This window comes from Coccomyxa subellipsoidea (genome assembly GCF_000258705.1).
Source record: "Coccomyxa subellipsoidea C-169, whole genome shotgun sequence".
Lineage (NCBI taxonomy): Eukaryota > Viridiplantae > Chlorophyta > Trebouxiophyceae > Coccomyxaceae > Coccomyxa > Coccomyxa subellipsoidea.
Genome location: NW_005178029.1, coordinates 1,041,023 through 1,054,441, shown reverse-complemented (window position 1 = coordinate 1,054,441; position 13,419 = coordinate 1,041,023). Strand labels below are relative to the sequence as shown.

The 13,419-nt window shown below is 52.3% G+C and overlaps 5 protein-coding genes across 5 annotated transcripts; 3 read left to right on the top strand and 2 right to left on the bottom strand.

Moving 5' to 3' along the window:
* Nucleotides 1-58: 58 nt before the first annotated feature.
* Nucleotides 59-1,745, bottom strand: COCSUDRAFT_67257 (ribosomal protein S19 component of cytosolic 80S ribosome and 40S small subunit; the record flags this gene model as incomplete). The annotated part of the gene is made up of 4 exons (XM_005645322.1): nt 59-550; nt 838-986; nt 1,317-1,407; nt 1,659-1,745. 4 exons carry the CDS (start codon nt 1,743-1,745, stop codon nt 401-403), a joined length of 477 nt encoding a protein of 158 aa, XP_005645379.1. The 3' UTR covers nt 59-400.
* Nucleotides 1,746-2,304: 559 nt separating this feature from the next.
* COCSUDRAFT_18223 (hypothetical protein) lies at nt 2,305-3,842 on the top strand (the record flags this gene model as incomplete). The annotated part of the gene is made up of 5 exons (XM_005645321.1): nt 2,305-2,535; nt 2,750-2,890; nt 3,005-3,217; nt 3,355-3,595; nt 3,748-3,842. 5 exons carry the CDS (start codon nt 2,305-2,307, stop codon nt 3,840-3,842), a joined length of 921 nt encoding a protein of 306 aa, XP_005645378.1.
* A 1,107-nt stretch (nt 3,843-4,949) lies between these two features.
* On the bottom strand, nt 4,950-6,702 carry COCSUDRAFT_48426 (adenine nucleotide hydrolase; the record flags this gene model as incomplete). Its single annotated transcript, XM_005645320.1, has 5 exons — nt 6,528-6,702; nt 6,277-6,382; nt 5,858-6,178; nt 5,452-5,708; nt 4,950-5,198 (listed from the first exon to the last, which is right to left on the bottom strand). The coding sequence occupies exons 1-5, from the start codon at nt 6,594-6,596 to the stop codon at nt 4,950-4,952; spliced, it is 1,002 nt and encodes a 333-aa protein (XP_005645377.1). The 5' UTR covers nt 6,597-6,702.
* Nucleotides 6,703-7,129: 427 nt separating this feature from the next.
* Nucleotides 7,130-8,617, top strand: COCSUDRAFT_57381 (hypothetical protein; the record flags this gene model as incomplete). Its single annotated transcript, XM_005645319.1, has 6 exons — nt 7,130-7,189; nt 7,529-7,752; nt 7,895-7,961; nt 8,079-8,210; nt 8,316-8,444; nt 8,567-8,617. 6 exons carry the CDS (start codon nt 7,130-7,132, stop codon nt 8,615-8,617), a joined length of 663 nt encoding a protein of 220 aa, XP_005645376.1.
* Nucleotides 8,618-8,900: 283 nt separating this feature from the next.
* COCSUDRAFT_33908 (hypothetical protein) lies at nt 8,901-9,502 on the top strand. Its single transcript, XM_005645318.1, has one exon. It carries the CDS (start codon nt 9,057-9,059, stop codon nt 9,216-9,218), a length of 162 nt encoding a protein of 53 aa, XP_005645375.1. The 5' UTR covers nt 8,901-9,056; the 3' UTR covers nt 9,219-9,502.
* The last annotated feature ends 3,917 nt before the right edge of the window (nt 9,503-13,419 follow it).

Here is a 13,419-nt window from a genome sequence, read left to right as displayed (position 1 = left end):
CCGAGAAAGCTGTGATGTTCCTATGATGGTGAATGCTTGTGATGGTCACTCTCAAATCTCTTTCTTTCCAGCTGGATTACAGTGCTGCCAAAGCGTGCCAAACAGGAGCCACCCCCAGCAGACTTGCATGCTGTAAAGAGTCGCTACACTGTTGATCAGCAATCATCAGACCAAGGCACCGAGCCTACTTTGTGTGTGACTACTTTATTACACGATCCCAAGCATGCCCAAAGCATCCGCTCGCATAGCCTTTCTCAAGCTAGACCCAAGGCATGCACTGGGGCTCCTCTGTGGCATTATTGCATCTGCATGGCTTGTATCAGCGCCTCTGGAAGACTGCTGCCGGAAGAAAATCTCACAGGCTGCTGCAGGAGTGAGGCTGAGGTGGGGCATGGCCTGTTCAGGCCTCCTCCTCCTCCTCGGCCTCCTCCTCCTCCTCAACTGTGGCCTCGATTCGGCCGGCGATGAGGTCCAGATCCCTCTGTCCGTTGGGGGTGATGGTGCGGCCCTTGGTCGCGGCGCTGGTCGTCACCACATCGATGTCCCCAAGCTGCACCAGCACACACATGTACTGTCAAACACTCTGCAGACACGGCCTTGTAGGAATTGTTCCCCCAGGATGGCAATTGGTTTATAGCATTGCTAGAGAGTTCAAGACACCCATCTGCAACTTGTACACATCATGAAGGTGACATCAGACAGAATGCAAGACACTGAAGGCTGCAGAGGTCTAAGAACGTCCCCCAAGCATTATTGCGTTGTGCGGCTGATACATTGACTTAGCTGCCGTGCACAAGAAGCATTCCAGACACAGTGCCGTATGCTGTGTGGGCTGACCTGCTTGAGGATGTGGCGGATGAGGCCTCTGCTGGCACGGGCAAAGTGCTCGGGCACAGTTCCTTTCCTCTTGTTGCGGCCGCCGTATTGCCTGCTGAACGCGCCCACTCCAATGTTCTGCTTCATGTACACCTTCCTCGCCAGCGATGCTGCATTCATGCAAACATGGAGAGATCAGGGCATGCAACTTCTTGAGACCCGTGGTAGGCAGGGTACCAGGTGCTTATGTAAGCAGGAAAGCGGTCAGTGAACTTTGAAGACTGATTAACGTTGACCTCATCATTGAGTCACGTTGTGACTCACAGGCCGTTTTATTGACATCATTCCGCTGATCGAGTCTCACAAATAGCCGTATCATGCTAGGCATTAGTGCCATACATCCATAGAGCATTCTGCTGAGACTTGTCTCCAGGCTGCCCGTTGACTCCCAGCCTGCTGCATCTCAAATTAATTGAGTGACTAGTCCGCTTGACTCTCACCTGCCCTGATGTAGTACCAGTCTGGGTCATAAGGCGCCAGCTCCTTGAAGGGAGCAGTCTTCACGATGTCCACCCAGGCAGGCAGCTGGATCTGCAAATCGAGCAAAGATGCCGATTAAATTCACTTTCCAAATATAGAGGCAATACCCTTGTGGCAAAAGTGCGAACCAGAGTGACCGAGAACTCTCAATAAGAGTCTGCTCCGCCCTCTGATTGCCTTTGGTCCTTTATGGACAATCCGTATGGCTGCCATCGGTCTTTCAGCTGCCATATGCATTCTCATCAATACTGCAATTTCTTATCGGTCGCATTTGCAAACTCCATCATGCCACACCTGCGCACCTTGTCATTTGTCTTCAGATGGTCTGCATATGCCTTGATGAACTCCTCTGCAGGCACATCTCGCACACCACGAGGTGCAGGTACCATGCTGGGACCTTGTGTCTGGCCTACTTTTAAACCAGAAGCTGCAAGATCCTGGGTATGATCGATGTCAAAACAGCCGCCAGCACGCAGTTGTAAAGAGGGAACATCGCGGACTGAAATTTATATTATCGGGGGTTAAGATCAGAGATTACACAGGGTTCCATCGTCCAAAATTAGAATCGGCGATGTAGGAGCTCTGCCGAATCTATGTTGCAGTGCTGACCTTTAGTGTGTACCGGAGAAAGTGCGTGATGTTTTGACCAATAGAGAATCGCTCCAAGGTTTTGAAAAGAAATCTGCCGCAATGGCCCCGAAGGTGAGCCAAGACACGCTGGTGCAAGATTTCTTGGGGATATCTGTCCCACATTTACTTGAACACTTCATGAATGAGTTTGTGGTGCAGAGGAATGCGGCGAAGGTAGAGACCGCAGAAGAAAAAGCTGCTCGGCTGGAAAAAGAGGCACTAGCTGCTCAAGAGGCAGCAAAGCTGAGACAGGAGGCTGCCCGTGCAAGGATTCTGGAAAGGCATCTCAGAGAGCAGGTGGGCCAGTGGTATATCACAATGGACCACCAATGCACGACGATCGGACATTCTTGTGATTGCTACGTCAGGGCACAATTTCCAAGAAATTCTGCTGTGACGCAGGAAATGGTGCGCATGAACGCCCCAAAGGTGCACAATGAATGGCGGCAAAAGATGCGTGCAGCAAAATTGGAAGAGCTCAAGGCCGAGGTCAAGGTCATGATGGAGAATCATGAGCACGCCATCAATTGCCGCGACTCCATGGTACAGGTGCAGACAGCAGATGTTCCAATCACACAATGGAGTTGGAATGCCCATAATGATTGGGGGTAGATTGTGTTTTCTTTGGCCCTTCAGCGGTCTGTAATGTGGCAAGGATCTATTCTGTCAGGAAGCTTCCCCATGATGCTTGCCTGATGCTTGTACAGTGCCATACACGGTTATCATGAATTGGGGATGATGCGGAGACTGCTTGCAATTGCAGGGATTGGACCAGGAGCTGGAGGAAGCTGAGGAGCACCACGTGCGCGCACACCAGGGGCATGCCCGCTGCATGGACACCCTCATGCAGCTGCATACCGCCCGAATGGCGTTCATCCAGCAGCAGTTTGACACAAACGTCAAGGTGGACCCTGAGAGCTGATCTCACACTGATCCGCCTGACACACTTTTCAAGTTCAAGTCTTTAACATATTGCAAGAGTGGCCATGCTGAAGGGTGTGTCCCTTGTTGCCTGCAGGCCTTACAGGCTGACTGTGGCAAGCAGAATCAGGAGATTCGCGCTGCGTTCTCAGCAGCCAAAACTGAGCTGGGCTCCAGGACAGCGGCAGCGCAGCAGCACTTTGACACTGTGCAAGCCGATGCGCAGCTGACCTTCGAGACCGCCAAAGCTGAGGCTCGGAACGGGGAGAGCGAAGAATACAACGTCCTCAAGCTCTCACTAGAAGCGCAGGTGCGTGATCTTGTGCACAACATGCCCTCGGGAAAATCTCCAGTCTGACTGTATCAACTGGACAGACATGCAAAGTAAATTCACGACCGTGTCCTGTTGATGGCAACATCAATGGAAAGCATGCACCTGCCATGCAGGTGTCAGAGATCAGGAAACTGCTGCAAGAGGCGCAGGCAGCCTATCAGAAGAACACGAGCGCCACAGCACAGGCATACAAAGAGCTCAGTAAGTCCGATGCGGAGACATCTGCCACCATTGCAACCAAGGCAGAGGTCCAAAGGGATCTGGCAGATGCACTGTCCCACTGGCGCTCCAGGGCTTTGGCTACTGCTCGCGAATGGAGCGCCCGAAATTCCGGCATTGCAGCGGAGCGCGCAAGTGAGCATCCTGCATCACATTGTCCAACTCAAACTCAAAATACCTGGGTCTGGGATGAGTGGCATGACAGCAGGGTAGGCTTGCTCGTCACGACAGCAGGGTGATGTAGCATGTGGTGTCAGCAGGTCAGTCAGGTTTTGGTCTGGATGCAGGGCTTCAGAGGCATCACAGCGTGCTGAGAGCTTCTTTGCGCAGCTTCCGTGCGGAGCAGAGGGGCCGTTTGCTACTGCTGTGCAAGCAGAGGTAAGGCTGTCAGACTGCTGCATTGTTTGCAACCACTGTGGTCCGACCGTCTCTGTGGCAAGGAAGTGGATAGGTTCAGGGACAACACACCAAGCACTGCCGTGTGTATGCAGTGCCCTGACAGAGGCGAAATTGTGTGAGAGGCTGGCGGTCGGCAGTCGCATTCTGCAGCTGATTGCACTGTGCAGAAAATATGAGGGAGGAAAGAGTCGTGCTGGGGTTCCCAATAGCTTCCTTGACAACCCACAGATTCAGGGGCTCCGAGACACCAATCCAATGTTGGTAGCACATCATAAGTCCCAGCAGACGTGTCAAAGCAGCATGGATGCCAAGCGAGCTCATGCAGTCAAGAAGATGCCAGAAAGAGAGAGTCTGGCAGGAAGCAAGGAGAACAGCTTGATTGAAGACGAAGATCACAGCTGGAAGATTAGAGCAGGGAGAGAGGCTGGTGAGGGCGAGAGGCTACTGGCTGATCTACTGGGAATTGATCCAGGGCCCCTTGGGGTGGCGAGCGGGAACACGGCAGATACAATCAATGCACGGACACTTACAGAGTAGAGAATCAGCTTTTGTGCCAAGAAGCAGTGGAAAAGTTCATGTACTATATAGTTGCCACCGGTGAAGGCCTACTTCCGATGAGCAGCATATGCATGATGCAACAATCATAATAGGGAGGCCATGCACCTCATCACATGGCAGAACTGCGGTGTGCTGCATTCCTAGATATGTCAAGAGGGTCAACATATCTTGCATATATCATGCAAGTGTCCGTATCCCTGTGTTGGTTTTCACGAGTCTTTTACACACGGCGAGCAGGAAACGCTTACTCCATGAAATGTATTGCTGGAAGTATGACACACATGAGAATGGCATCAATTGGAATAAAACAAATATGCTTGACCAGACCGCGCAAACAAAAATCTTGCTAACTGAAGAGCCCTGACAGTGCAGCGAAGTTCCAAAACTTATACTTGTTCCAGGAATTCTGTTGCTATGTTCTCTGCAGTTCAATGCACTCTCATTTCTGCCCGAGCTCCACGCATAGTTCCTGCTTCACGGTAGCACCTTTTTGCACAGTACCAGGAGTAGAGCAAAATAGTGACACTCAGGCTTAAGCATCAACAGATGCAGGAAGGCCAGCCTTGCCCCCTTTGGAGCCACGAGTGCGGCTGACACCCAGGTTGGGCAGGCCCTTATTGAGGCCCTCCAGCAGCACACAGGCCTTGCACACATCCTGGCTGCTGATGTACCCACAGCGCTGGCATTTGCCAGCAACAGGATGGCTCTGCCCCCCCTTTGCATCCAGCCGGAACTCCTCGGCTGACCTAATGAGATCGCAGATCGCTCGCGGCCGCACCAACTGCATGTTCAAGCACAAGATCAGACTTTGCTTTCACAGCAAATCCATTTGACACCACCTCAATCCCAACCAAGGCAACAGAAAAAGTAGCCCGGCAGCCTGTCAGGAATATTTTAACTCTCAACACGAAGGGTTGTTACAAGATAGGACCCGCAGTGGTCTTCAGCAAGGTCAGTGCCACTGCATCCCAAGTGCCAGAAAGAAAAGCCATGTACTTGCAGTGAGCAGGGGAGGAGTGGCCACCCGTGCCTACCTCCAGGTCCTTCACAAACTCGCGAGCAGCACCCCGGGCGGCGAAGGGAGCATAAATGCACTCGGTGGAGAAGTAATCCAGCTTCTTGAAGAAGGCATACATCACAATCTCCTTCTCGTAGGTGTACTTGAAGGGCTTCACGCGCGGCTGCGCCGAGTCCTCGCCGGTTATGATGTTCGCGCAGCGCCCCAGCCGCGGCACATCCCCCCTCAGTATGTTCAGCAACACCGTCTCCGCAATGTCATCCGCATTGTGACCTGCATGCCAGCAAATTGTTCAAACCTACCTTGTCACATGGTCTCCAGGCTCACCCAAGATCACTCACAGCGCTGTGCGCATGTCAAGTAAGGCTCAATCATGCAACAATTCAGCACAGGTCTTTGGCCGCACAGCAGAAAGTGCGCACCTGTGGCCATTTTGTCTGCCTTCATGAGGGCGGCCCCCCTGTCCAGAGCCTGGCGGCGGAAAACACCGCAAAAGGTGCAATTGTTCTTGTGGCCAATGGCGCGCACAATTTCGTCCATGGTCCACCCATATAGCTCCTTGTAGCTCAGGATCTTGAGCGGGATGCCATACTGCTGCTCGTTGCGCTTCACTGTCTCCAGGGAGTCGTCCCGATAGCCGGTGATGCCTTCGTCAATTGAGAGTAGGAACAGGTCCAGGCCATAGCTGTATCGCTCGTTCAGCGTGGTGAGGATGTGGGCCAGCACGGTTGAGTCCTTGCCGCCTGCTCAGATTCAAGACAGCTGGTCAGGGGGCTGGCAAGGTGTGGGCCAGGAGAGCATTAGTATTGCTGTAAGGACTCAGGAGAGATGTGCTATCCACCTGATGCTGCCACCGCAACGCGCTCCCCAGGAGAAAAGAGCTTGTGCTTTATGATGGTCTGGTGAACCTCATCTTCCAGGGCTGCATAGAAGCAAGTCTTGCACAGCTGCGGGTAATCAGCGCACATTCAGATACATTGGCATTATACGGACGCTGCCTTCGGTAAAGGCAAGACTTCAACGATCATGTGATACTTCAGCAGTACTAGCCTTCACGCAGACGGCTGTAGGATCAAGGAATGAGGAGCTAACCTGCTCCGATGTCTTAGGCCGCTTCAAAGCCGCTTTTTCTTTCCCACAAGTGCAGCAGATCTTCACCATTCTCGACCAGGGAGTCCGCAGACACAGGCAGGGGTGAACATCTCATGTCATCAAGTGCATGAGCTGCAAGGGCCAAACGTATTGGATCATATATTGCAAACAAACTTTATGCAATAGCGGTACTGTACATTTTATTTGGACAAGGTTGAGAAGCACAGGAAACTTGAGGAGTGACTGACGTCACCTGCCACGGTGGACTCCAAGAGTTTGAAATCTGACTGAACAGCCCGGATTCACTGTGCCGAATATACAGTAGAGAGAACCCACACAAAGTCAGCAAAGCATTTTTGTTGTGTACAATACTTGAGGCAGAAGATACTCGTCATGATAGTGTCTCCAAGGCCCTGACATTGCAGTGTTCCAGAATGATTGCAACGTCTTTTGATCAAGTGGTGGATGCATTCTCTGCGAAGATGGCCGAATTGAAGGCCTTGACACTCCTGCGTTTGGAAGGTACTGCATCCCCTTTCACAATATCACTTCACACGCTCCCACACAACAGTTGTCCTGTGCTGCCAGCACACTTCACTGATATGCAGCGACTTGCAGGATCTTCCGTGGACCTGTTCACAGACGAGCTATCAAATCTAGAGGTAGGCGATCATTTACACAATGCTTACGACACGGTGCATGTGAGCCCTTCTCTCGTGTCACCTCAGCGCAGCCTACAAGAAAGGTGAACAGTCCTGGTACTCTAGGACAAGGTTCGGGGACTGGAGGACAGTCTTCGAAGCATCCAGATTTATTGTGCACAAGAGCGGGCTGCACTCCCCAAGGTAAGGGCTGCCATGTTTACCTCTTCATCCCTTCCCTTTCCTCTCCCATCCTTCTGTTCTGAAAAGTTCCCATTTCAAAATGCAAGTGCCAATCTATATGGCCTCAATGCCGAGACTGCTCAGGTGGAAGCTGTGGTGGAGGCCTGTTCTGCGCAGCATGGGCAGCTCCAATTCATGGCACAGCGCCTGCCAGCGTTCTTGCCCGGCAGTACTACTGTCCAGGTCCCCACAAGCTCATGTCCAGCCGATGGAGCCAGCTGTGCAGACGAAGCAGACAAGGCCTCCGCTGGCAATGAGAACGTGCCCAGCAACCTGCCAGCCAGGCCAAGCAGTGCAGACAACATGGGGAACAAGAAGAAGAGGGCACCTGCTCCAAGGAGGTGCACTTCACCCATAATAACAACCCAGAGATGCTTCACAAGGGCAGGATGGAAGTGCACCTGTAACCCATGAACATTGCGAAGCATTAGTGTGGGGATGGCTATCACCACAATATCATGATGTTCTCGGTTGTTGTCGCAGGTATGTCATGAATGACGAGCTGTCATCGCTTTCTGCATACATGACAGCGCGGCTCAGCCTCGAGAAGGTGCTGCACTAGAAAACTTCTTGGGGATGGACACTGCAAACTCATAATGCTGCTTTTACAGGCCCTTGGTGCAGCTCAATGTGCCTCACAGTGCTCACACATTTCTGCGGGATCCAGGTGAATGCAGCGGTGGATGATGCAGCCACAATGGCAGAGGGCGTGGCGCACATGCTGGCCACAGCCAGAGCAAGGGGCAAGATGGCGACGCACGATCGCAAGCGCGCACAGATGCTCATGGTCAATGTTGCGGTATTCTCATTTCCTCTGAGGTGGACACAGCATCTCAACAGTAGCACCCATCATCGCAAGCCTGATGGCAATTATCCCTCTGGTGATGTTGAGGTGACGCTGCAGGGCAAGGAAGGAGTCAAGGGTCACCACTGGTTCATGGAGCAGGACATGAAGAGCGCAAACATCCTGCGGCCAGACAAGACCGGCAAGTCGCTGCTGACAGTGCTGCGGCATCTGGGCCGCCTGCACGAGGTGACCACAACTCTTGCTGTCTTTTAATGTCCAATCAAAATTTTCTGCCTTCCTGACTTCTGTCACAAAAGCTTCGTGAATTGGTAGAATATGGGTCTGACTGTGTGGAACCGGGGGTGCAGCTGCGGCTCAGTGTGGAGGGATCGATGCAGCCAGTATACACTGTGCAGTAGACAGCCTGGCTGCGGCTTGTACACTGAATGCGCACTTCTCTGAGAGTACGTTTGATATAATATAGGAAAGACAGCTGTTGCAGTTCTGTTAATGTGAAGATGAGTATTGTCAAGGCAAGCAGGGGCAAGGCATAAGATTCATTCCCCAAAGAACTCAAAGTCTGTTCGGCACTCAACATGAAGACCGAGCAGTTACAGAGTAGAGTGAGCATGTCAAGTTGAAGCTGACTCTGTAATTTCGGGCAGAACATTGCAATTGGGTTGAGATTGATCTCAAGCTTCTGTGCACAATCTTCTCTTACATTTATGAAGGGACCATCACAGCAACTCAACTTGGACATGTGTTTGAGAATGATTGTCATCAAGCAACATCAGGACCAGGGTTACAATATGCCTGCTCACCCACGCAGGCCTGCATGCCTACAAAGCAGTCTCAAATATGTCAAAGAATGTCCTGCGTGCCCATACATTCTGGCATAAAGGATTCTGTGTGTCAATTATGATGTCAACACTTTCAGCTAAGCACCATTACCGAGCTCGAGCACTGAGCACTTCTGAGACCCGAAGTCTTGAGAAAGTGGCAAGAACAGTGATACGGTGAGCCATGTGACTCCTCAAGGATCCACTTTCAGAATCCTCAAAGTGAGCATGCAGACAGCGGAACATATTTGAAGACCAGACATCCACACAGAACCAATTAGCAAGATATGGTATTCACAGAATATAACCCAACAGCACACCATGCATGCACTGTGAAGCACACTGCCAACACTACCAACACATTTAGTATTCTTTGCAGTGATGCAAAGTATAATAAATGCCAAGTGAGCATTCCGATTGTCATGACGCTGAGCACCTTGAGAGCTTCAATGCCATGCGGACCCGAGGAGATACACTTTGCTGGGGGTAAAAGTCCACCCGCCCTCATTGGACACCTCGGCTTAATGCCATGTGCAATGAAGTAATGCTTGCTTGCTGAATATCAGTGTCCTAAAGGCATGCCATTCCTGCATGCCGCCCAAGAGACGCAACATGCCTCACTCGAAGAAGTAGGTGCAGTGGTGGTACCAGCCCTTGCGCAGCAGAGTGAGGCCGCGGCTGTCCACGTCACAGCTCATAGCCACAACTTCCACTTCGCGCAGAGCCTCTGCGTCTAATTTCTTGCTCAGGCCGCGCAGCAGCGCCTCCGCAGCCAGCTTGGCGTTTGCAGCCGCCACGTCGCTCGCCGTGGCGGCGTTCCTCACAATCACACTGCGCCGCTTGGTGTGGTCCGTCACACCTGCGCATACATACAGAAATCTTGACCTGGTGAAGACAGCCCTGTCACCCTGTTGCAATCGGATTCTGCCCTGCCCTGCCATACAATTGCAGATACACAATGCCCTTGCTCACCATCAAAAAAATGGCCCTTGCTTAGTGTGCAGTTGAGAAATGACGGGATGAATACATAGTAGTCACCTATTGTGTCATATACATACTTCCATTTTCATATTCGATAATCAGGATGTTGCCGAATATTTGATCTGCTGGACCCTTTGAGTACTTCCCAATGGCGAAAGGCTGCATGGGATGTGAGGGCGCGCACTGTGGCTGCCGTCGCTGACGGAGATGGAGCGCCTGGCGCGGGGGGCCTCGATGGGGATTCGGTGGGGGTCCGGGGGGATGTCCTTTGGGTGGTCCCTGTCGCGGCCCTGCTCCTCCGCCGCCTTCAGCCGCTGCAGCGCCACCTCGTCCACCGCCACCTCCAGCTGTGATCGGCAAAACACCTCACTTCAGCCTCCAGGAATTTTCACTGATTCAGGTATGCCAGCACTTTGAGCCAGTTTGACAGCGCTTTGAGCAAGCAACCCTGGTGGGTGCAGTCTGGCTTTGGTGTACAGGGCTGCCTTCACAGAGCGGTCTGCTGCATTTTGGACATAGAACGCTGTTGGGCTTATCTTGAACTACAAGAAGTATTGAACGTTATTTCCAAATCAAACTATTGGCCTTATATATGTTGTACCAAGACCCAAGACCAGCCCGAGCCAAGAGCATTGTGCCACCAAGGATCGGCAAATATATGGTACAAAAGGCGTACTGTGTCTCCTAGGGTGTGGACGACGGTGCGGTCGGACATGTTGAGGAAGGAGGACGTGGCCGCATTGCCTCCGGCGGCTGTGCGGGCGCCGCCCCTCACGGAGCCGTCGGGAGAGCCGCTGCCGCGGTTGCTGGGGTGGTTGCTCTCATCCTCCTCCATCCCCGCGCCACAGTAGCACGTCAGAACACTCTTCAACAGGCTGCCCTCCTGCGCAGGCATGGAGCAATTGTTAGCAAACAGAAACCACACTCACAGAGCAGTAAATATTGTTTCAGGGGCTTTTGTGCTGTTACCAACGGCACTCGCTGCCAAGGACAATCTGATTACTTTGTATCTGCAGATGCATTGAGCCTGCAGATTGATATCCAGCAATTGAGGAGATTCAGGCGTGCCTTGATGCCGCTCCTGTCTATCCTGTCGCTGCGCGTGGCATCGGCCTTGGCGCCTCTGTCCACCTTTTCAGCGGGGGGTTTGGGGGGCCCCAGGCTCTGCACAGGCTGCCAGCTCGGCGGGTAGTGCAAAGAGGCAGTTGGGGATAGCCAGGGCCAGACTGAGGCTGTCCTGTCCAGCCACCGGTCAATGGCTCTGTCGACTGCCGCGCACTCTGTGTGGCCCAGCACGATGACCAGCCGCGCCCCCGTGTCCTCCATGGTCTGAGCGATCTGCGCTGCAATGCCGGGCGTGGCGATGTTTCCCTGCCCCCTGTAATGTAACAATCTCCTCCTCAATAGATGTTTGGTATTGTGGACACTGCTGGGGAAAGAGCTTGCTTGATAGCCTATCTGAAAGGCCCTTGCTGCTGTGCAGATCTGGCTGCAACGCCTACCAATGCATGCCATTGGCAAAGCAGGCATGCCATGCTCAAAGAGATCTGGGCAGAGGCAGACCTGAGCAACGTGATGTCATTGGCAGCACTTCCAAAGGCCTCAGGTAGCGGCACATCACAGTCGCTGCATGCAAGCACAATTGCTTGGGGCTCTGCTCCAGTGCTGTCGCTGCTGCTGCACGTGGTGAGATCCCCCAGAGACGCGCTCTCCCCCTGCATGTTGATGCCACTGCTGGGTTGATTGCCAGTGGCCACAGGATCAGACATCCAAGAGGCGAGGGTGCCAGGGCCGAGCGAAATCTATGTGTGCCAGGGTTTTCTTCAGAAACGGAGAATGCATGCCTTTCGAGCTTGCTCCCACTTCAAGAGCAAGTCCTCCAGTGTCACTTTGGCCTTTGCGCGAATATTCCGTCGGTTGGCATTTTTCCTCGCGGCCCTGGCCACTTCCTCAAGCGACAGCTGCGACTTTGACCCTTTCAGAGAACTTTTGACGGCCTTCTGTTGTTGTGGTTTGCCCAACGGATTTGCATCCAGCTGCAATCACAAACGATTCATTTGTCTGACAACACTTGCTAGTCTTGCGAAGTTGGGCATCGAGCCTAGACGGTCGCAAAGTGGTGACGAGAAGACATACCACGTTTGCAGAATCGTCCCGCATGAGCAACTGATGAAGAATACTGTTGGATTAGATGATCAATGAGCTGATAAGTAAATGGCTCTTAGTGACTGTTCGCGACATAAGCATTCACAGTCGCGCTCTTCTCTAGCAGCAAAGAGGCATGATCAGAGGTCCTAAATGTGACGACCTCAGCTCTAAGATATAGAATTCACACAGAATGAAATATTTTTCCTGTTTGTACCTGCAAAGCAGTCGAAGAGCCCTCTTTGGCCCAAGAGGGCCCCGTGAGGGCCACGTGATGGTTACGTGATTTCCTTGCTTCAATGCAAATGTCGATTTTCTAGGTGTTTTTTTGCATCACGAAGCTGATACATCACGTCAATATGGGGAGAGTGAACTGCATGTACCCACCATCGATTTCTCGATGACCAAAACCCCTCTTTGGAATCTACCGATTGGATTATGATGGAATCTCAAACTTAGATAGATGCTGACTTCAAATCTCGATATGTATAAGTAAAATATCAGCCTAGCAAAATTCTACATATGACCAGTGATCTGCCTCTAAGCACGCCAGCCCTAGCGTATGACCAAGAATCCAGTGCGGCATCTGAGGAAGCACCGGCAAAGGATCAAGTGAGATCTCCATTCTATGCACTCAGATTATCAGCATATCCTACAGGCGTCCGTCTTCGTTGCTGACATGTGAATTTATAAATGACTACTTGGACATGGGGCATGCAGAAGTCTCCCGATCTCGTTTCAGCTGCAGCCCTTTTGCACGATCTTGGTCAAGAATTCACAATCTTGAGAGGCGATGTCGAGAGATTGACCACGTCACTAAGCGATTCAGTTCATGAGGCAACACAGCTGACCCTGACCCACACTCGGCTCTATGACTCAGCGGTGGAGGTCTTACAGGTGCTGCAGGATCACCTTAGCTAAACACTTCAATCCTCAGCAAGAAGTACATGTGTGGCAACACTCCTGCCATACTGACTTCTTTCGAGCCCCTGCTCCTTTCGGCAAACATGCCACTTGGCAGTTCTTGTTACGATTTGCACCTGTGCTCTCCAGGAAGCGACAGAGGAAGCGGTGGCCGTAGCAAAGCAGCTGGCGCAGCAATGCATAGCGCTCGGCAAGGAGTTGAGGGGCACAGATTTGCTGGCTGAGAGGGTGAAGCGGCTGAGGGCTTCTGTGGAGCAAGTGGAGGCACAGGTCAACAGGCTGCTCTGACATGCATGCGCTTGGTGCTGGTTTTATCAGACCACGCCACTTTG